Below are 21,025 nucleotides of genomic sequence, written 5' to 3'. Positions count from 1 at the left end.
CCACAGTCACTCAGCCCAGGCCAGCTGTGCAGGAACATCTGTTGGTTCCTATTTCAGCACAAATTTCCCCCACAGTCACCCCACTTTTTTCCTAATCCTCACCTGAAGATATTTTTCCATTGATTTTTAGAGAGAGTGGAAGAGAGAAAGAGAAACATCAATATGAGAACACATCGATTGGTTGCCTCCTGCATGTGCCCCAGGGAGGAGCCTGCAACTGAGGTATGTGTCCTTGACCGGAATCGAGCCCGGGACTCTTCGTTCTGCAGGCTGACACTCTATCCACTGAGCCAAACTGGCCTAGGGCTAGTCTCCCCACTTTTGATTAAAAAGAACCTGAGAGATTCTTTTTTTAAAAAAATTTTTTAAAATTGATTTTAGAGAGGAAGGGAAAAGGAGAGAGAGATAGAAACATCAATGATGAGAGAGAATCATGGATCGACTGCCTCCTGCATGCCCCCCACTAGGGATCGAGCCCAAAACCCAGGCATGTGCCCTTGACTGGAATCAAACCCAGGACCCTTTGGTCCGAAGGCCAACGCTCTATCCACTGAGCCAAACCGGCTAGGTCCAATCTGAGAGATTCTTGATCACAAAGTGAGTCTGGCCGAGTGGGCGGGGCCTGTTTGCAGAGGTGCAATGAGAATGCTAATCTATATAATAAAAGCCTAAGTGACTGTTACGGCAGAATGACCAGTTGCTATGATGCACACTGACCACCAGGGGGCAGATGATAATGTAGGAGCTGCCCCCTGGTGGTCAGTGCACTCCCACAGGGGGAGTGCCACTCAGCCAGAAGCCGGGCTCACGGCTGGCCAGTGCAGCGGTGGTGGCGGGAGCCTCTCCCACCTCTGTGGCAATGCTAAGGATCAGCGAGCCAAGCAGTAGGAGCAGTGAGCAGGTGGGCAGTAAGAAGCAAGAGGTCCAGACTGTGAGAGGGTGCAGGCTGGGCTGAAGGACCCCACCCCCACCCTGTGCACGTATTTCGTGCACCGGGCCTCTTGTGTCCCATAAAGGCCTTTGGTTTGCTCAGCTGGGGTTTCATGAGCAACCTCAAGTGGGTCCACTTCTGTGACCTGCTGTCCCGAGGCAGGAGCCCAGCCCAGGAAGCTCCCCAGGACACGACAGGAGGGTCACCATGGCAACCACAAGTGAGTGGCAGCTCAGCAACACAAGTGCATTCACACTGCTGTGCGGCCACCACCACCATCAACTCCAGAACCTTCCATCTTGTAAACTGACACTCTATCCCCATTAAACACTCCCTCCCCACCCCAGACACGGCACCCACCTTCTAGTCTGTGGCTTTGACGACTCTAAGCACCTCGTATACGTGGACTCGCAGCATTTGTCTCTAGTGACCGACTCCCCACTCAGCACACTGTCCTCAGGCCCCCATGTGGGAGCAGGCGCCAGGACTTCCTTCCTTTTTAAGTCCTGCGTGGATGGACCGCTGTTGGGAGGACTCACCCTTTATCCTGTCCCACCACGCCCGCGTTGGGTCTGAGTCCCTCTGCCACGAACGGGACCTGCTGGGACGCCGGGCGTTGGGCGGAGGAGACATAAGAAGTCGTGGGCGTGGAAGAGTCTTCCCTGTAGCCCAAGAGGCCACGGCTGCCCAGGAGCATCGGACAGAACAGCCCTTCAGAGCAGCCCTGAAGCAGGCGCCCACCCGGCTCATCCACAACACGTTCTTCCTGCAAAGCAGCCTCCACCACAGGAGCATTCACACTGCTGTGCGGCCACCACCACCATCAACTCCAGAACCTTCCATCTTGTAAACTGACACTCTATCCCCATTAAACACTCCCTCCCCACCCCAGACACGGCACCCACCTTCTAGTCTGTGGCTTTGACGACTCTAAGCACCTCGCAAACGTGGAATCGCAGCGTAGCAGCCCAAACCAGCAGCACGCACGGCTGGTCAGTAACATACTTTTATGCCAGCTTAGACAAAAGAGGTTCTTGCCCAGTAGGGACATCACCTCTGGGTGTGGAAGGCACGCCTGCACGGTGCAGGAAGATCTCTGTGCCCTTGCTTTTGCTCTTGGCCTTGCATCCTGGATAGGGCCCCACAACTGCGTTGTGTGTATCCATTCATCTGTGGGCTCCTGGGTTGTTCCCCCCTCTTGGCTGTTGTGAACATGCAGCTGTGAACTGGGGGGTGCGATGAACACCTTTGTTTTTAATCCACATCAAACTGTAAACTCTTTGAGGGGGCGGCCCTCCCCACGGAAACCGGGGCCCAGGCGGTGTGGTGGCTCTGTGCCGAAGGGGAGCCAAAGGCACACCTGGAACGGGTGCTCACAGGCCTCCTGGTGCCACTTCCTCACAAGACAGAAGAGGAGGCCGCATGTGGGGTTTGGGGGTGCAGGGCCCAGTGCAGCAGATGGGCCCAGCCCCCTCCCCTCAAGGGCCATTCTGGTCCAGAATGTCATCCTGGTCCTCGGGTGGGGTCTCCCTAGCCCTTCCCAGGCCGATGTGAACCCCAGGACAGAGCTCCGTGGAGTCCGGGGAGTGTTTGTGGCGGGGAGGGTGCTGATAACAGAGGCGTGTTCCCTCGGTGGGAGGGGCCTGGTGCTATCTGGTGCAGTCAAGTCAGACATGTCCCCAGCTCTGGGCAGCTCTGGCAGGGTCCCAACACCAAATCAAACCCTGCCTGTCCCTTAGCTCCTGACGGAGGGGCTTGCCACCTGGAATTAGGCGCATGTAACCTGCACAGCCCACCACCAGGAGGCGCCTCAGGAGGGCACGGCTGTTGTCATCCCACAGCTGGCCGACAGAGGGCGCTGTCGGACAGGGCTGTGCCCACTCTTGCCCCAGCTCCTGCTCCCAGACTCCTCCCAGGACCTGCGGGAGCTGCCCCCGCAGTGGGAGCTGATGTTCCTCTCTCCACAGGAAGGGAATGGGTGGGAGGTGGTACAGCTCAGGGCACCGCACGGGCGATGGTGGGGGAGTCACCACCAGGTTGTGTGTGGGAGAGGGCTCGAGGCTGGACGCCGTGGAAAGAAGAGGGACAGAGGAAGCGCTGATCCCTCCAGGGTGGCTCCTCAGGGCTGTGGCTCCCCGGTTTCCACCTGTGCCTGACCTGAGTTTGAAATCCTGGCCCTGTCCTTCCCCTCCGTCCAGTGAGTCAGGGATGTGTCTCTGGGCAGCCAGATACATCCCTTCCATCCAGTGGGGGGCGATGTCCTTGCCTGCAACAAGGCTTCCTGCCGCCACCCCCAGGGCACCTCCTCCTCTCCAATGTTCCGTCCCTACCGAGTCAGGAAGTGGGGCAGCTCGTGGCCTCAAGACCGTTTCAGTCCCTGGGACTTGGGAAGCAGAGACCCCTCGGGGGGGGGGGGCAGCCCTGCTCTGACCCCCAGTTAGCACTCCGCTATAGCCCCATCTGGCCTGTGGGCTCCTGTCACGGACCCGTCTCCAGAATCACCCCTAATTGGTGGCTTCCCAGCAGTTCTCGGCAGGATGAGCACCGGGCGGAGGGGGCCTGGTCTGCAGTCAGCATGTGCAGTGAGGACCGGGGTGGGGGCTGGGGGATGGAGGTGGGGGCGTGGGGGCACAGGCAGGGCAGCGGGCCCAGCCCCTGACCAGCCCTTCGGGACAGGCTGCTCTCCAGGTTAGTGAGAGCATTCAGTTTGTTTGCAGAAAAGTGGAGAGCGGAGAGAGGGCCTGGTGAGCCCTGTCCAGCCAGCGGCCCGATGGGGACGGCTACCTCCCGGCACAGGCCCGAGCGGTCCGGGCCTGGCCAGGCCTTTCCTCCCTGCTTCTCGCTCTGTCTGGGGCAGCACCGCCTTGTTTACAAACTAATGTCTTTGTCCCCGGGCAGAGCTCACCAGCAAGATTCAAAGGTGTTTGAGGAGTAAATGTTTTCCTAAGTTTCAGCTGACATTCAATTTTAATGACTTTTTAAACAAAGTAACTATTAAACGAGCGTGTTTGCCGTCTCCTGATGCCTGACAGGTGCTTTTGCCCGTGGGAAGCAGATGCTAATCGCATTTCCTAATAGCTCATAAATAAGCAGCCTGGCATTTCCCTTTGTCTGTGGCACTGCCAATGGCCAATTTGGTCTTCAGAAGTGGCCACCTTGGCCTGTCAATCATCTCTTGCCGTAGGCGCTTTTTGGTGATTAGAAGCCCCTTAGAGAGCGAGAAGTCCAAATTAGTTTTAAATAAAAAATAAGAATATTCATGCTGCTGAACATCTAAAGGTAAGAGCAACAGCAGAGTCCAGACCGCCAGCCAGGGCTTTGGGACCCAGACCCACTGGGGGTCCCTGGGCTGGGGCACAGGCACGGAGGCAGGAGGACAGGTGGGGGTGCGGTGACGGGCCAGGCTGAGACAGCCGTCCGAGAGCGGGGAGATGGGCGCCGGCGGCACGTTTCAGGGGGCTCGGCGCCTCTGTAGGGACGTGAACGCTCATGTGGAGGACGGGGAGGAGAGTCGGTCTCCTTGAGAGGAGAACAAGGTCCCCTTGGAAGAGCTGAGAGTACACAGCACCTCGCTGGGTGGCGTGGGCTGCCTGGCGGAGATGCCGTGCTCCCGGGCTGGCTCCCTGTGCCCCCCTCTGGCCTGGCCAAGTGGGGCCACCCCTCCGTGGACAGGTCAGCCACGCTGGCTGTGGTCTCCCTGGGAGTTGGGGTAATAACCGCATGACCCCGCTCGCATCCTAGCTGGGCTCTCTGGCCCTGGGCCCTGTCTGAGGCACTGACTCCAGGCATCACCCTGATGGGTCCTGCCCGCTCAGGAAGCAGGCCTGGAGCGCGTGTGGGACTGAGAAATGGGCTGGAGGAAGCCAGGGTGGCTTCGGAGGAGTTGGCATCTGCTGGGACCTGGTGGGCAAGGCGGGAAGAGGCGGTGAGGGGCACTCAGGCTCCGGGACCAGCTGTGAGGGCTGCAGGCAGACACCTCGCGGTGCGGGCCTGGGAGTGAGTGTCGGGCCGGTGGGCTGCATGGAAGGTCCGGAATCTCCTGACCCTGCGCCCCCAGCTCTCAGAAAGTCCTGGCACAGGGTTTGGGGATGGATCCAGGATGCAGGGGTGCCCTAGCCAACCTGCTGTGGGGGCACCTGACAGGCCACTGCCTTCCTCTCCATTCGGAGGGGCTCATGGAAGCCCAGAGGGGCGCTCTGGACCAGGCTTGGGCTCAAAGCCCCGCCTGGAAGCCCCAAGGCCTTCACCAGAGACTCGCCCTCTCTGACCCTGTTTTTGAGGTTCCTCCGTGGCGTGGCGTGGCCAGGCCAGTACTTCGCTTCTTCTCTCGGCCTCGGCATGTTTCCGCGTGTGGACGGACCCAAGGGTGTCTCTGTCACCAGCTGACGGCTTTCGGGTCGACTCCGTCTTCTGGCTACTTTTCGGAACGAACGTGCGAGAAGCTGTGTGGGTGCGCACAGGAGGCTCTGGGGGGTCCCTGTTTCTAACGGACTCTCTGGAGTCCACAGATCCTCCCTCGGCCTTTGGCTGCTCCCAGGCCGGAGAGGGTCCCGGCCCACGTTCACCTGGTTCACCTGGTTCACCTGGTTCACCTGGCCGAGTGAGCAGATTCCAACTCCGCAGCCAGCAGAGAGCTGCTCTCCGGGACAGATGGGCGGGCGGGCGCGGCGTGGAGCCTGGCGAGTGCCCGTCGTGGCTCTGGGGAGCGGCTGGTGTCCGCGGTGCCGTTGTGCCTGAATCTCCAGCAAAGCCCTCGCCATGCTATTAAATCGTTTAGCAAATAAAAAATTTTAAAATGTGCAGCCAGATGTCCAAGTTGACAAAGTGCTCACGGCATTTGACTGATAAAAAGCCAGAGCACGGGTGAGCGACCGCAGAGCCCCGAGCAAGTGTGGGATGTGAAAACACCCGGCTCCTTTGTGTGGGGGCGGGCGGGGGGCGGGCACAGAGGTTTGAAGGGAGCGCCCATCTGTCGCTGCCGTGTCCCTGCGTCCATCCGATCCCCGAGCAGCGCTGCTCTGCAGCAGGCCCCGAGAGGAGGCGGTCACAAAGCAGCACCATCAATATTCATGGCGGCCGGCGCTTACAGAGGGGACAGCAGCACGGCTCTTTGCTTTGGTCACTGGAATCTGTTTCCTGGCAAACTCTGCCTCCTGAAGCCGCGGACGCATCTGAGAGACAGACAGGGACCCACAGAGGCCACGGTCCTCTCCGGGGCAGAGGGAGAGCTCCGGCCAGGCCCCACCTGAAGGCAGACCTCTCCCCAGGCTGAGGGGAGAGGAGGCCCCGGGGATGAGTTGGGGTTGGGGGTGAGTAGTGGGGGGATACGAGCTGAGGACAACACGGCAGCACACACGTGGGAATCAGCGGGAAGCCTGAGCTCCGTTACATCTAAAATCACCCCCGGCATGGTGGCTAGGGGATTAATAAAAGGAAGTCAGTCACCCAGAGACCTCCTGCAGGTCACAGTGCCCCTGCAAGCTATGGCCGGGCTGAATCCAGTCTTCAGTTTGTTGCTGTGAGTGAAGCATCCAGCCTTGACCTCGGCAGTGGGACATCAGGGTCCGTGCAGGGAGCCTCCTTCCCGGGAGCGCTTTCCTCCCTCTGCGGGACGTCGCTGACGGTGCTGGAAGGCAGTGACCTCTGGCCTCTGGGCCATGTCTGTCCCCTTCGACCCTTCTTCAGTGCTGGGTGGGGCCGATGTGAGAGGCGCTCGATATGTGGGTACGACCGTCCTTCCCAGCTTTCGGTGGGGCATCTCACCGGGTCCCCTGCAGGGTCCCGGGTCGTCCCCACTGAGCCCCCGTCGCCAATGCCCTGCCCAAGCTCTAGGAGAGGAGCATGCAGGCGCACAGGCGCTATCAGCCCCCCGCTATTGTCGCTAATAAGTGCTCACGCTAATGAACGGGACGGGTTTAACAGCAATAATGACTTTGTACCACGGGAGTGGCCATTCTGGATCCCATATGAAACTGCAACAATACCAGGTCCTCTGTGGTGTTGAAGTTCCCACTGTTGTGAAACGAAGCAGAGGCTGTGCTCGAACATTCTGAGCGGGTCCTGGAGTCTCAAACCCGAGCTGCCCTCGGGGACTGGAAAGGCACTCAGACCCTGGACCTCCACCTGCCTTGTAGGGGGCGGGCTCGTGGGGAGATCGGGGAAGCCCGCAACAAGACAGGGGCCAGAGGCCTGGACAAGCCGCCAGCCGCCTGAGCCTCAGTGTCCTGTCTGTGGTATGGGTGTTCAGACTCTGCTTTCGGGGCTTGGCAGACACCGGGGGACTGTAGCTCCTCCTCCAGGTGACCCACTTGGGGTCCCTTGACAGCATGGGAAGGAGCGGGTTCCCAGAAACCAGCGTGTCCCAGCGGCAGTGCTGCTCCGGAGGGCAGGACGGCTCCTCTCCCGCACGGCCGCTCCCCGCGCAGCGGGGCCTCGCTGGCAGCCAGACCCCAGGCTACCTGCACGGGCTGAGTCCCGCCGCCACCGGGAGGACACGTGGGCAGTCGCGTTTCCCCGAGCAGGCATGCGAATCCCCAAGACAGTTGCAGGAAGCCGACCTGGACCAGGTGGGCCTGAAGCCGGAAGCCCTCCCCCTCCAGCTATGCCTGGTCTCTGCGAGGGGACCCCCCTGTGTCCCCTGGGAGAGGAACTCGGAGAAGACTGACAGCCCAGAGCAGAGATGGAGCCTGTGGGACAGGCAGGCTGGGCGCCCTGGACACTGATTGAGGGGGTAGAGGCCCTGGGAACTGCCAGGAGCGGCTCCTCTTTGACACTTTGTATCCACTGGGTTAAGTTCCTCGGTCCCGGCAGGTGCGGTGTGCGGGCTATGCCCGTCGCCCGCACCTGCTCCACGGGCCGTGATCTGAGCAGCTGCCCAGGGCCTGCACTCCGAAGGCCGGCCTTGGGTGAGTGCTGTGCTGTCACCATCCCGCGATTCCTAGTCATGTTGAACGAGGGCCATATTTTCATTCTGCTTTGGGACTGCAAGTCCCATAGTCAGTCCTGCACCTGGAAACCTCTGGGTCTTTGGAGGAAGGGTTGCCAGGGCGGGGTCTGCAGCCACAGGGCTGGCTGAGCCGGGACGCTCAGGGCCAAGGGTGCAGGGCTGGGGATGGTGGCCAGATGCAGCAAATGGCAACATTGGATGCTGAGTTAAATTTGAATTTCAGACAAACACACTTTCACTGTAAGTGTGTCCTCTGCAATATTTGGGGCAGAGCCCTACTAAAGATTACTTTTTTTTTTTAAATCTGGAAACACCAGCTTGGGGCGTCTGCCAGGCAGGCAGGATTTCCAGTGGTTTCCAGGTGGGATTTGTCATTGGGCACCGCCAGGCCCAGCCCAGGACAACGTGACTGCAGCAGACCCCGAGAGTGGCAGCTCTGTGTGGAGCATCAGGAGGGGCCAGGGTGGTCTCGAGCACCCCAGGCAGGCTCGGGTCCGAAGGCAGCTGGGGAGAGTGCCCTGGGCCTCGCCGTCCCAGGATTTGGTGGCTGTCACATGTGTGATGTGCAGAAAAGCGGGCAGGTTTCAGGTGAGGGCCTGTCAGAGAACGAGGCCAGCGTGTCCATCTGGACCGCGCTCTGGGGCATCCAGTCTGCAGTCCAGCCCACAGGCCTCACACACCAAGGTCTGCCGGGCTCCCCTTAATGAGCAGTCTTAGATTAAAGGGGACCAACCACAGGGCTGGAGAGCTGTGTTAAATCTCTGCAAAATGAAGATCGCAAAGATTTACTTAGGCTGGTTCCAGAGGCAATGCAATGACAGCCTCATCCATGTGCCCCCTCGGATAAGATCATTTAGCTGCCACCAGGGATCAGGAGCGTCTCCTGGACACGGAGACGGCGCTGCAGCCGGCAGCTGGGCACCGGGGCCGAGGGGCACTTAGCTCGCACGTACGCAGCGGCCATCCACCCATGACATTGGTGGCGCCCCCGATGACAGCCTCTGATTGTTAAAGACATCCCCATGCTTTCCTCTATCAGGAAAACCAAGCAGCCCCTGGCAGGACGGCTCAGGGTTGGAGCATTGCCCTGTGTACCGAAAGGCTGCAGTTTCGGTTCCTGATCAGGGCACATACCTAGGTTGCAGGTTTGGGGCACGTACAGGAGGCAACCAATTGATGTTCTCTCTCGCATCGTTGTCTCTCTCTCTCTCTCTCTCTCTCTCTCTCTCTCTCTCTCTCTAAAAATCAATGGGCATACCCTTGGATGAGGATTTACCAAACAAAAGAAAGAAAGCAAACAGGAGAAGAAGGTAGAGACAAGCTTCGAGGAGGAAGAAGCCTCTCTCACATTGTAATTTTACAGACAGTGAGCGAGCCGTAGACCATCTCCCGGCCTGTTTCTCCCCCATGCGGCCCGATGGCTCCACTGGTCTGAGTCCTCTCTCATCGCTGCGAGCATTTCCCATTTCATTGCAAGAATCTTGGACGGCTCCTCACGACGGGTTCATCGTCCACAGGTCCTCAGCCTGAGTGCCCAGGTTAACGCTAACCACAAGCCGCTATCAGCAGCCGGGCCCTCCCCGGCCCCTCACCGACCACAGCCGTCATTTTGATTTAATCAGTGCTCAGCAGGCACGCTGCATGCAGGCCCTGTCCCGGCCTCTCGTAGGGAGGACGCCTGGGCCGCAGGCCAGCTCCAGCTCCGAGGCTGGCGCGCCCACACCCTCGCCCCCTCACCTGCCAGGAGCCCAGCACGGACAGCCAGGCCGGCGCTCTTGTCTTACTCCAGGGGACGTGTTTTCAGGAGAAACGTGGGAGACGGTCGGACTAGTTCCGAGGGTGTTGGCGTGGACATGCTGTGGCGTCTCCATGTGTCCTGGCCGCCTCGCCCAGAACTGCAGGCAGGAGCGGTCTTTGGAAAACCCGACACACGCCAATTGGGTCTTTCCAGAAAGAGTGAGTTTGGATGCTCAAGTCGCCCCTGAGAGTCCATTCCATGCCACAGAGCATCATGCAGGGCAGCTTCCGCAGACATCAAGGTGGCAACGACCCTCAAAAGCCCACGGCACCCGGGGTGGGGTGGCCGCCGCTCAGGGTGGGAGCCACATCTCAGGTGCCACTGGGATAGTGAGGCTCAGGCAGAGCCGTATCTTTCAACTGCAAATAACTGCGCTGAGAGGAGACCAAACTCAGAACACCGCCGCAGAAGGTTTTTGGAAAAGGCAAAGCTCCAGGGCAGATGGCAGGCCCCAGTGCTGGGCTGGGCCCCGGGGGGGGGGGGGGGGCTGGGGGTCCTTATGCGGGGCTGCTGGCTGTGGCGCTGGGGGCGTGCCTCTGCGCTCCGCGCCCCGGGACAGGCAGGTAAGGCGGGCGCGTGTGGCGGTGTGTAAGTTATTCCCCAGCAGCCCGACTTACACCTCACACTGTGGGCGGGAAAGCCCTGGAGGTAGACGGCTGCACAACATTGTAGGCGGACTCCATGCCGCTGAATTCCACATTGAAAATGGCAAAAACGGTACGTTTTATGCTGTTTGTTTTACCTCAATACGAACAAAGAGGGAGCAGCCACGTTGCGAAAAGATGCACGGCCCCCCCTGCACCGACTCCCGGGAGGTGCTCCCGGCGCCTCAGGGACCAGCTGTCACCTGCACAGAGCCCACGAACCTCACAGAGCCCACGACCTCACAGAGCCCACGACCTCACAGAGCCCACGACCTCAAAGAGCCACAGACCTCACAGAGCCCACGACCTCACAGAGCCCACGGACCTCACAGAGCCACGAACCTCACAGAGCCCACGACCTCACAGAGCCCACAGACCTCACAGAGCCCACGGACCTCACAGAGCCCACAGACCTCACAGAGCCCACAACCTCACAGAGCCCACAGACCTCACAGAGCCCACAGACCTCACAGAGCCACGGACCTCACAGAGCCCACAGACCTCACAGAGCCCACGGACCTCACAGAGCCACAGACCTCACAGAGCACATGAACCTCACAGAGCCCACGAACCTCACAGAGCCACAGACCTCACAGAGCCCACGGACCTCACAGAGCCACGGACCTCACAGAGCCACAGACCTCACAGAGCCCACGACCTCACAGAGCCACGGACCTCACAGAGCCACGGACCTCACAGAGCCCCAGACCTCACAGAGCCCACGGTCCTCACAGAGCCACAGACCTCACAGAGCCCGCAGACCTCACAGAGCCACAGATCTCACAGAGCCCATGACCTCACAGAGCCCACGGACCTCACAGAGCCCACGGACCTCACAGAGCCACAGACCTCACAGAGCCACAGACCTCACAGAGCCACAGAGCCCCAGACCTCACAGAGCCACAGATCTCACAGAGCCCATGACCTCACAGAGCCCACGGACCTCACAGAGCCCACGGACCTCACAGAGCCCACGACCTCACAGAGCCCACGGACCTCACAGAGCCACAGACCTCACAGAGCCACAGACCTCACAGAGCCACAGAGCCCCAGACCTCACAGAGCCCACGGACCTCACAGAGCCACAGACCTCACAGAGCCCACGGACCTCACAGAGCCCACAGACCTCACAGAGCAACGGACCTCACAGAGCCATGGACCTCACAGAGCCACGGACCTCACAGAGCCCACGACCTCACAGACCTCACAGAGCCCACGGACCTCACAGAGCCCACGGACCTCACAGAGCCCACAGACCTCTCAGAGCCCACGACCTCACAGAGCCCACAGACCTCACAGAGCCCACGGACCTCACAGAGCCACAGACCTCACAGAGCCCACGGACCTCACAGACCTCACAGAGCCACAGACCTCACAGAGCCCACGACCTCACAGAGCCCACGACCTCACAGAGCCCACGACCTCATAGAGCCACAGACCTCACAGAGCCCACGACCTCACAGAGCCCACGGACCTCACAGAGCCACAGATCTCACAGAGCCCACGGACCTCACAGATCTCACAGAGCCACGGACCTCACTGGCCAGAGAAGAGCTGACGGGACAAAGTGCTCCAGGGTGTGGAGCTGGTCTGGGCCTTGCACGCCCTCAGGACCCTCAGGACGGCCCTGCCCGTGCTCCCCTCCCCCGTCGCTGCGGCCGCTCCGAGCGCTCTCCACCGGCCGCCCAGGCCTGGAGGTGCCTCTGCCCGGGTTGGGTTGTTCGTTTGTAATTATTTTGGAAACACTCTCTGTTCACCTGTGTGGTGGGTGGAGGCGGGGCAGTGGTTGAAGCTGCGCTCCCTTTTAAATGACTCTCGTGGCAGTTGCAGGAGTTAACGAGGCGGCTAATGAACCGGTGTCCTTGAAAGTTCCCATGCCCCTCGTTTTTCAGCAAGCCACGGGTGTTAATTACCCACGCTGTCCCCTGCAGTGCCCTAGAGGCCTGCAGGATAACGAACAGGTTTAGGGGAGGTGCGTCCCCTCAAAATTACTTTCAAACCAGCCTCATTAAGCAGAAAATGAGAACAACATTCCTGGACAACGTTCTCATTAGGGGTGCCAACCCGTCTGCACCCCTGTCCTGCATGTCCAGTGGCGGCTGATGGCCCTCCTGCTCCTGTGTCTCCTGGAGACGTGTCCCCTGCGAGGAGGGCCTCCCCTCTGCCCCTCAACAACCAGATGGGCTTGGGGTTCGGTGCTGCACCAGCCGGGCTGGGCAGGTATCTTGGGGCGAGAAATTGGGAGCCAGGAAGTGACCACAGCTCAGAAATTAGGCCCTCCTCCTCCTCCTGTTCAGCTCTGTCCTCTCTCCAGTGTCGCTCCCGACTGTGGCCACATTTGCTGTCCTGGCTTCTCGTAGCTCTGGCTGGGAGGGTCTCCCTGAGACCGAGAGGCAGCCCTCCCTAGGGTGCCGCCCGTGCCATGGGCAGGATTTCGGCTTGGGCCGGGGTGGCGGGACCCCCGGGAGACAGGACCCGGGAGCAGGTTCCCACTGCCCGTGTTTATCCTGCTGACCCCGCCTTCTGTTTCCTGAAAGGGTTTGACACCTCATCCCTGGAGACCAAGCCAGCCGTTGGCCCAGGGCTGCCCAGGTCTAAATGGAGGCAAGTCGTCTCACCATGCGCAGTCAGATACACAAGGCGGGGTGAGGACGGGGGAGGGGCTCTGAGATGTCTTAGAACAGCGGTGGGCGGGAGGAAGGGCTGCTGTGGGCTCCTGCAGACCCAGGCTGCTCTGGTCCTCACTGTGGTTAAGGATCTAGAACCTGCTCAGGGGATGAGAGTGTATATAGTGACACACATGCACACGTGAAAATGCATGCACACAAATGCACACGTGATCACACACACATGCTCACATGGGTGCACCCAGGCACGAGCACATGTACTCACATGTGCGCACATAAAAAACATGTGCTCCCACACGTCAATGCACACATGTGCACCCATGTGCTCACTTATGTACACACCACACATGTACACAATACACATAGCACACTCATCTGTACACACGCACACACGTGTGCTCACACACGTGAGTTCAGGTGACACTTTTGGGCAGAGAGAGCAGTGGCCCCAGCCTGTTCTTGCCAAGTGTCCCCCTGGCCCCGGCCGGGCTGAAGTGCTGGCCAGCGGCTCTCCTGGGTCAGCCTTCCTGCCTTCCTTCACAGACCAGCCAGACTCAGCAGCACCTGGGGACAGTGGCCCCCTGAGAGGGGAGGGCTGCAGACTGGTCTTTCTTCCTAGAGCTGTGTTGGGGGGACAGAGAGCAGGACAGAGCGGGGGCTGTGTGTGCTGGAGGGCGGGGTGCTGGCCCATTGGGACCAAGGCGCCGAGGAGCCAGGAGGAGCTGGGGGAAGCAGGAGGAAGCCGCTCACTCTGAACGCGGCTGCGGCCCAGCCCGGAGGGGCGCCCTGAGAGGAGGGGAAAGCAGTTCTGAGTCCAGGCAGTTGGTAAACGGCTTTTATTTGCTTTGGGAACGGAGATTCCCGGATATAAAGGACACATCTCCCCACTGGTCTGCGATGTTCGGGATGAAGTCGCCATCCTCAGGGAATTCACCAGCAGAGGGGCGGGGGCTGGCCCTGCCTGCGGGCTGGCGAGGAACGAGCTTGAGCAGGTGGTTTCTCCCACAGCGGTCGGTCCGCCCCGGGCCACCGATGCTCAGCCCATCGAGCGGCCCCTTACCAGCATGCTCCGCGCGGAGCTCTCCCGGGCCCGGCTTTCCTTGCTCTGTAGACCCTGCCATCCCAGCTGCTGCTCCTGTTGGTTGTGACTCTGTCGGAACCCCTGGGCACATACAGGCCGACGGACCCTGGACGCATGTCCAGTGCCAGGGCTGTAACGGAAGGCTCTGTCCCGAGCGAGAGAGGCGAGACCTGTCGTTCCCAGGGGTCTGCACCTTTGGTGCCCTGGGGTCAGACAGCAGGAACGCGCTGGGAGGGCGGGGACTTGCGGCTCCCGGTACAGAGAGCCAGCCGGGCTGCAGAGCAACGATGGCGACAAAATGACGTTGTCAGTCGCCCTCAGAGCGTGTGGTTCCATCTTGTGTCTCAGGGTTTGTGGCCAAGTTCCCAGACGGGCCATGGTCTTGTTAGGGCCGCAAGGGCCATCCGCATGGAACAGGGAAGACGGGGCACCGGTCAGGCCGCATCAGGGCCCCTGGGAGCGCAACCAACTGTGGCTCATTGCTTCACACGAATCGCGGCCTGGAGGCGAAGCTCAGTGGCGGGGAAGGCACTGCGTTCCGGTGCGGGCACTGCGTTCCCGGTGCAGGCGCGGCGTTCTGGTGCGGGCGCGGCATCCCGGTGCGGGCGCGGCATCCCAGTGCGGGCGCGGCATCCCGGTGCAGGCGCGGCGTTCTGGTGCGGGCGCGGCATCCCGGTGCGGGCGCGGCATCCCGGTGCGGGCGCGGCATCCCGGTGCGGGCGCGGCATCCCGGTGCGGGCGCGGCATCCCGGTGCAGGCGCGGCGTTCCGGTGCTGGCGAGCTGCTCTGTGAAACCCTCCTGCTAGGATCCTGCTCCTGACCTGAGGCCCTCCCACTCAGAGCCGCGCTTCCGTGCAGCCTTTGCGCGGGGTGAAGACATCTGCCCCGGCACCCAGACCGGGACCAGCACGGACCGCCTTTTAAACAGGCAAAACCCTGCCACCAAAGCCAACTTTCTAACCCACGGAGCCTTTCTGCATCTATGGAAACATGCAGTCTGCCCCTTGGGGTTACGTTTGCAAATGTGTGCTCCTTCCTAACTTCATGGAGCAGACTTCCCCGGGAAGGGGAACCAACAGGGAGCTGGGGCCCACCGAGGCAATTGTTGCAGAAACAATCGCATTCATTGTACATCTCTCTAGTCCCATCCCCTCAAATGGGATGCTCACAAGCGGCTAAAGACCAAAAACCCATCACAAGCAAATTCACATGATAAATTGCTGTAATCACTCAGCTGGATTAACCGGGGCTCAGGGGCCTCGGCTGGGTTTCCAGCTGCCCTCCCCTCTATTGGCGGGGGCGGGGGCGGGGCCAGGCTCTGAGCACTCCGCCCGCCCGCCTGTCCTTTTAGGAAAACAGGGCTTGTCCTTCAGCAGCAGGTGCCGCTCCCTTTCATGTCCCCAGCTGCAAGGGAAGGAGACACATATTTGGCAAAGCAAGCATCTGGCCTGGGACGCTCATTAGCTTCCTCAGACGGCAAAGCCAAGCTCCCGAGGTGCTGCCGACAGCTGTGTAAGGGCAGAGAGAACCCCGACTTGGGGGTGAAACAGCAAGGCAAGCGCTGCAGGCCCTGTGGCTGCTTTGAACGGTGCAGGCTGGCTGGCTGGTGTGATGCTGGGGCAGAGCCAGGTTTGGGCCGAGTTCTGCTCCGAGTGGATGTGGTTTAGGGGAGCGGATTTCCTGCCGTGGGAAAGCGCAGGTCCCTGTGCTAAGGATCTAGGGCAGCCCTGGGACCAAGCCTCACCGGCGGTGAAAAACCCAACAGTTTGGCTTTGTGCAGGCAGAGGAGCAGGTTGAGGGGCCTCCCTGACCACAGGGCGTCACACGCAGGGTATGGGCGAAATCTGTCTGCAGGGGTTGTTTTAAAGAGAGGGGAAAAGGGTGGCTGTGTCTGTCCGGGTCCATCTTTAGCTTAACCACCTTGTTTAGAGTCTGTGTCCTCTGTTTCCACCTGGCAAGCTGTGGGTGCTCAGGGGTCAGCAGGCACGCCCAACAGGGAATGAAGCTGGGGTGCCTTGGCCAGGCTGCTAGCCTCTCCTGACCTAGCAAGGGACCCCTCTGGAGTCCCCTGCCCTAAGCACCACGAGCCTGGCTTCCCGGCTCATCCCTGGGCTTGAGTGAAGTTCGGTGTGCGAGGTGCCCAAGCAGCAGTCCGTGTGGCCAAGGGGGTAACCGAGGAGGAAGGCCGTGCCGGCTCAAGACAGCCCCTCGCCAGAGCGGAAGCACCAGAGTTGCCCGGCACTGCCCCGGCGTGCTGCTGGATGGAACCAGTGGCCAGGGGGGCATGTGGCCACTGCTGCTGGGTAGAAAGCAGACGTGGCTCCTCTGGCTCCCCGGCCCTGGGGGCTCAGCGGGCCAAGGTTAAAGAGGAACAAGCACAGCCTTTTCCTGTTTGTCCGGCTCTAGAATTTATCCCCGGAATCAGTTCATTTTTATTAAAGCAAAGGAAACACAGGCACTTCATAGATTTGCATTTTCAGGCCAGAGCTGCAATGCCCGCTGCGAGGCCACGAGCCACACGTGTCCACGGACACCTGCCACGGGGCTGGTTCTAGCGCAAGACACACAACATTTTGAAGACTCATATGAAAAAGGAGTAATTATCTCCCTAATAATTTTAAAATGCTGATGACATGTTGACATGTTACTATGTTGGGATAAATAGAAATTACCATTAAGATGAATAGTTGAAGTAAATTTTTTAACTTTACTTAATTCATTCTATTTACCTCACCACTAGAAAATGTGAAGTGCCCCTCGCGGCAGGCACTCTCCATGCGGGACATGCCGGTTCAAGGGCCACTGTGAATCCCTCGGTCCCAGGACTCGTCCTCATGGCTGCAGGCGCGCCTGCCTTACCTGAGACGAATGGATCTAAGAATGAGCATCATGAAAAGGCTGTTTCAAAGCGGGGTTGTACACGAAGCTCTGTCACTCCTTGGGCAGTGATGGAGAAGTGGGGGTTGGGGGGGGGCGGGCAGGTGCTGGCGAGTCCGTTCAAACTGACCCACAGAGTGGCCACCACCCCTGCAGGAGCACGGCCCTCCAGCAGGCAGCCAGAGCCCCCCGCCGCTGCTCCCGAGGGCCTCCTAAGTGGGGCACACGGATGGGGGAGGCCAGGCCTCTGTGCTGAGAAAGGTGCCCCGTGTCTGGGCTGCCTTAGGTGGGGAGTTTGCGGAGCAAACTTGGGAGAGGCCAAATGACACTTATTTCGAGGGAACAGCTGGCTTGATCAGTGACACTGTTGAGAAACCATCCGTTCAACCCCAGTGAAAGGCATGTGGCCAGTGGGGACAGCAAATAAACAGCTTTGCAATTTAAAAAGTTTTAATTTGATTTAACTTTTACTTAAAGGGTTTATGGCTAGTTCAATGGTTCTCTTAAAAATTGTTATTTTTTTACCCGAGACATTTTCCCTTCACCTTTTCTGATTATTTCACCTATTTGTTGCTTACAGATCAGGGTCCACACCTCAGAGACGTTTTAGACTCTGATTTTGAAAGTATGAGTTGTCACAAATGAACACTACTTTGATATTAAAATTTAATCATTTAAACAAGTTGAAATCAAATGCTTTATCTGAACACAAAGGATGTACTGACATCTGTGGTCTTGGCCAGAAGCAGCAACTTAGTGTCAAATGATGAGTAACTTGCAGCGCTGACCAGGGCCCCTTAGCAACGTCCCCAGCACGCATGCCCTCGAGTTTGCAGCGTCCTGTCCTCAGTTACCTGGAGGGAATCTGGAACATAGTTCCCAACACTTGGCTCTGTGAGTGTGCAGCGCTGATAAACCAGCCTGTTAGGGGCAAAGACAATGAAAAAATGGAAATGAGCAGGAACTGGTATTAAGCACACGTCTTTATGAGTAAGATTTAACCACACTTCATTTTGCAGATATAAAGGGCATTTGGAATGTATTAGTTAAAGCTAAATGCTACAGACAGGCCGCTGTGTAGGGCGGCAGCCCTCCCCCATTAGCACGGCATTAAGGACAGCAGAGAAAATGGGGTTAATAAAGCCGGATTTGTCGCTGAGTCCCTCGGGCACCAACTGGGCAGACAGCTCAGTCCCCACGCGTGGACCCCATGCAGCAGAATTCGAGCTGCACACCCACGTAAGAGACAGCCGCTCCTCACCTTTGCACCACTCAGGGTGCGGCCCCCATTAGGTCCTCACCCGTGGCTGGCCTCCTCCCCCAAAAGCTTGAGGGGGTTGGCGGGTCACGGGGACCAGACCGGCCCTCCCTTCACACCCTACGGCCAAATGCAGGCGGTGCGGGCTCCTCCTCTTCCTTGCAGCCGCCTGGAAGCACAGGGCGCAGGACTGTCTCCGTCCAACCCCAGCAGGGCCGCCCCTGGGGAGTCCAGGGACTGTTTGGGGACAATTCTGCAGGCTTGAGGGCAGCGGCCTTGGCGTCCACTCATCCCCAAGAGGTTAGCACCTCTAGCTAGGCAAGAAGATAAGCACACTCAGACTTGGGAAAGCCGAAAAGCCACTACCCGGCTCTTCTTGCGTTCGAAGTCCAGCTCCTTTGCAAAGGACAGTTGCGGGGCGCACTGGTTGCGGGGGCGCAGGGTGGTGGAGCCGGCAGAAGCAGGAGGTGCCAGGCGCCGCCTGTCTTCGGGATCACCCAGAGCGCAGCCCTGCAGTTTGGCAAGAGAGGCGCCGGCAGCGGCAGCGGAGGGCGGGCCCTAACGAGGGTCCCCACCCGCTAAGCAGGGTGCGCTCTGTCCCTGCGCTGCGCGAGCCCTGGGCTCAGTTGCTGGGAAGACCTGGTTTTCACAGGACGGTGCGCCCTGCTAGTCACCTCCACCGCGTCCCCAGGCCCCTGGCGGGGGGTGGGGGTGGGGGGCGTTGGCAAGGTGCCCAATGGACGCCTCCGGGCATGGCTTCCAGCGCCCCACTCAGAGCTCAGCTCCTGTCCGACGGGCTCCGAGTTTCCCGTGGCCCCAAGCTGTTCGGCCACAGGGGCAGGCGGCGAGGTCAGGGTCCGGTGGGGCGGGGACAGCCATCGTGGACAGTGCGAAAGCGGCTGACGCGCGCGGAGGGGGTGTGGGGGTGCCCTTACAGCTTCTCATTGCAGTGCTCACAAAGCGCCGAGGGCGTCCCGGGGCAGGCGGCGCGCTTGTCTGGACAGGGCAGCGCGCCGCCCGCAGAGAAGGGGTACACGGCAGCCTGGCCGCAGGGCGTCAGGGGCGCGGCGAGGCCGGGGACCTGGTGGAGGCAGGCCACGAGGCGCCGCATCTCGTCCAGGGCCTGCGCCTGCATGAGGATGTAGTTCCTGGCGAGCAGCAGCGTGGCGATCTTGGAGAGCTTGCGCACCGACGGGCCGTGCGCGTAGGGGATGACGGCGCGCAGCCCGTCCAGCGCGTCGTTCAGGTCGTGCATGCGCCGCCGCTCCCGCGCGTTGATGCTGAGCCGCAGCGAGCGCGGCTCCCGGGGCCGCCTCCGCCCGCCCGCCGCGGCCCCCGGCCCGCGCCGCCGCCGCCGCCGCTCGAAGGCGTCGTCCTCGTCGCCACTCTGCTCGTCGCTGCTCTCGGCCGCCGCAACCCGGGTGCAGGGCGCGGGCGCCGCGGGGAGGTCGCCGCCCGGGTCCCGTGCGCCGTAGCCACGGCCCGCCTCGGGCCCCTGGGCTGCCCCGAGGGCGAGGCCAGCCGCCGCCGCGTAGCCACGGCTCAGCGCCAGGTACGCGTCCCCCGACAGAGACCTGAGCTCGGCCATGGCCGCGCCGCCGGGGCTCGAGCTGGCCGCTGCTGCCGACGCCTTGCTGCTCCGGGCTCCGCGCGTCCGTCGGGCTGCCTGTGGGTCCCCGAGCCGCCGCGCTCAGAGCCGCCCAGGCCCGCTTCGGCCCCGCCCCTCCTCTCCTCCCACCTCCCGTCCTCGCCGCGGCGCGCTGGGCGGGCCCAGGGCGGCTCTAGTGCCCAATGGCCTTCCTCCTGCTGGGAGGTGCGGAGGTGCCCGCGGGGACTTCGCGGTCGTCCAATCCGAGCGGACCTGGCGACCGCCTCTTCCCGAGCCCCGCTCCCGGAGGCTCAGAGCCACCGGCAGGCAGAGGGAGCGCGGGGACGGAGGGGCTGGAGGTAGGAATGGAGATGGGTGGGGGCGGCGGGGCCCACGGCGCTTTCCCGGCTTCTCGGCTACGTCCCCCGCTGCTGCCTCCTGCCGGGGTACCCCGGGCGTTGCCGCCAGTAAGCGCTCTCCTCCGGTGTGGACATCCGCTTCAGTCCGTTTGGCCCTGGTCCCTCTTGGCGGAGCCGCCTCTGGCATCGCGCAGGGGTCATAGCAGGGAACGCACAGCGCACGGAGGGCGCCGGGCCGCCGAGGCCGCCGCGGGGTGGAGTTGCCCCCGGGGGCCACCTCCGGGGCCTGGGGCGCCCAGCGTTGCACAGCCAAGTACCAAGGGCCAAGCTGCGCTCCTGGCACTCTGCAGGCAGCCACGGGGGCGCTAAGGGAAGCCTTTCCAGTGCTGTGGTCAGGGTCTTGGGGCGCTTCCTCTTGGCAGAGTTGGGGGGAGTGAAAGGGGCCATAGAGACAGGTAGGCCAACTCCACGTACCCGGAGGCCACCGTGAGCGGTGCGGCTGATGGGGGCCGGGGTCCAATGACTTCTTACCTTGCGGGCTCAGGACTGCGCGAGGGACCAGGGTGGAGGGGGGGGGGGGGTATGCTGTGGACAACTGGAGTGTGGGGCACTGGACCCCCGGGAGGGCCGGCAGGCATTTGCGGGGGTGTGGAACTGTTTGGTGGCGGCGGCGGCGGGGGTGCGGGGGTGGGGGTCAGTTGAAGCCAGAGGCATGATGAGATTGGCTTTCAAAACTTGGCCCGGAGCAGAGTTCTGGGGAGGTTAAATTAAAGCCAATCTGTGGGTCCCAGCCCAGAGACCTCCTGTATGGGCGGGCCTGGCTGTGGGAACGTCTAACCTTGGGCCAGTTTCCCAACGGCCAGGTAGCCAAGAACCTTCAACAGCTCAGAGAAGGGCTGGAGGCAGGGCGGGTGTG

General features: G+C 61.0%; 1 protein-coding gene across 1 annotated transcript; it reads right to left on the bottom strand.

The window, feature by feature from the left end:
* Positions 1-19,093: 19,093 nt before the first annotated feature.
* Positions 19,094-19,762, bottom strand: BHLHE23 (basic helix-loop-helix family member e23; the record flags this gene model as incomplete). The annotated part of the gene is made up of 1 exon (XM_079784688.1): positions 19,094-19,762. The coding sequence occupies exon 1, from the start codon at positions 19,748-19,750 to the stop codon at positions 19,094-19,096; it is 657 nt and encodes a 218-aa protein (XP_079640814.1). The 5' UTR covers positions 19,751-19,762.
* Positions 19,763-21,025: the final 1,263 nt, after the last annotated feature.

The sequence above is a fragment of the Cnephaeus nilssonii genome (assembly GCF_951640355.1).
Source record: "Cnephaeus nilssonii genome assembly, chromosome: 11".
NCBI lineage: Eukaryota > Metazoa > Chordata > Mammalia > Chiroptera > Vespertilionidae > Cnephaeus > Cnephaeus nilssonii.
The sequence above is the reverse complement of the archived record's forward strand: the minus strand, read 5'-3'. Positions and strand labels throughout refer to the sequence as shown.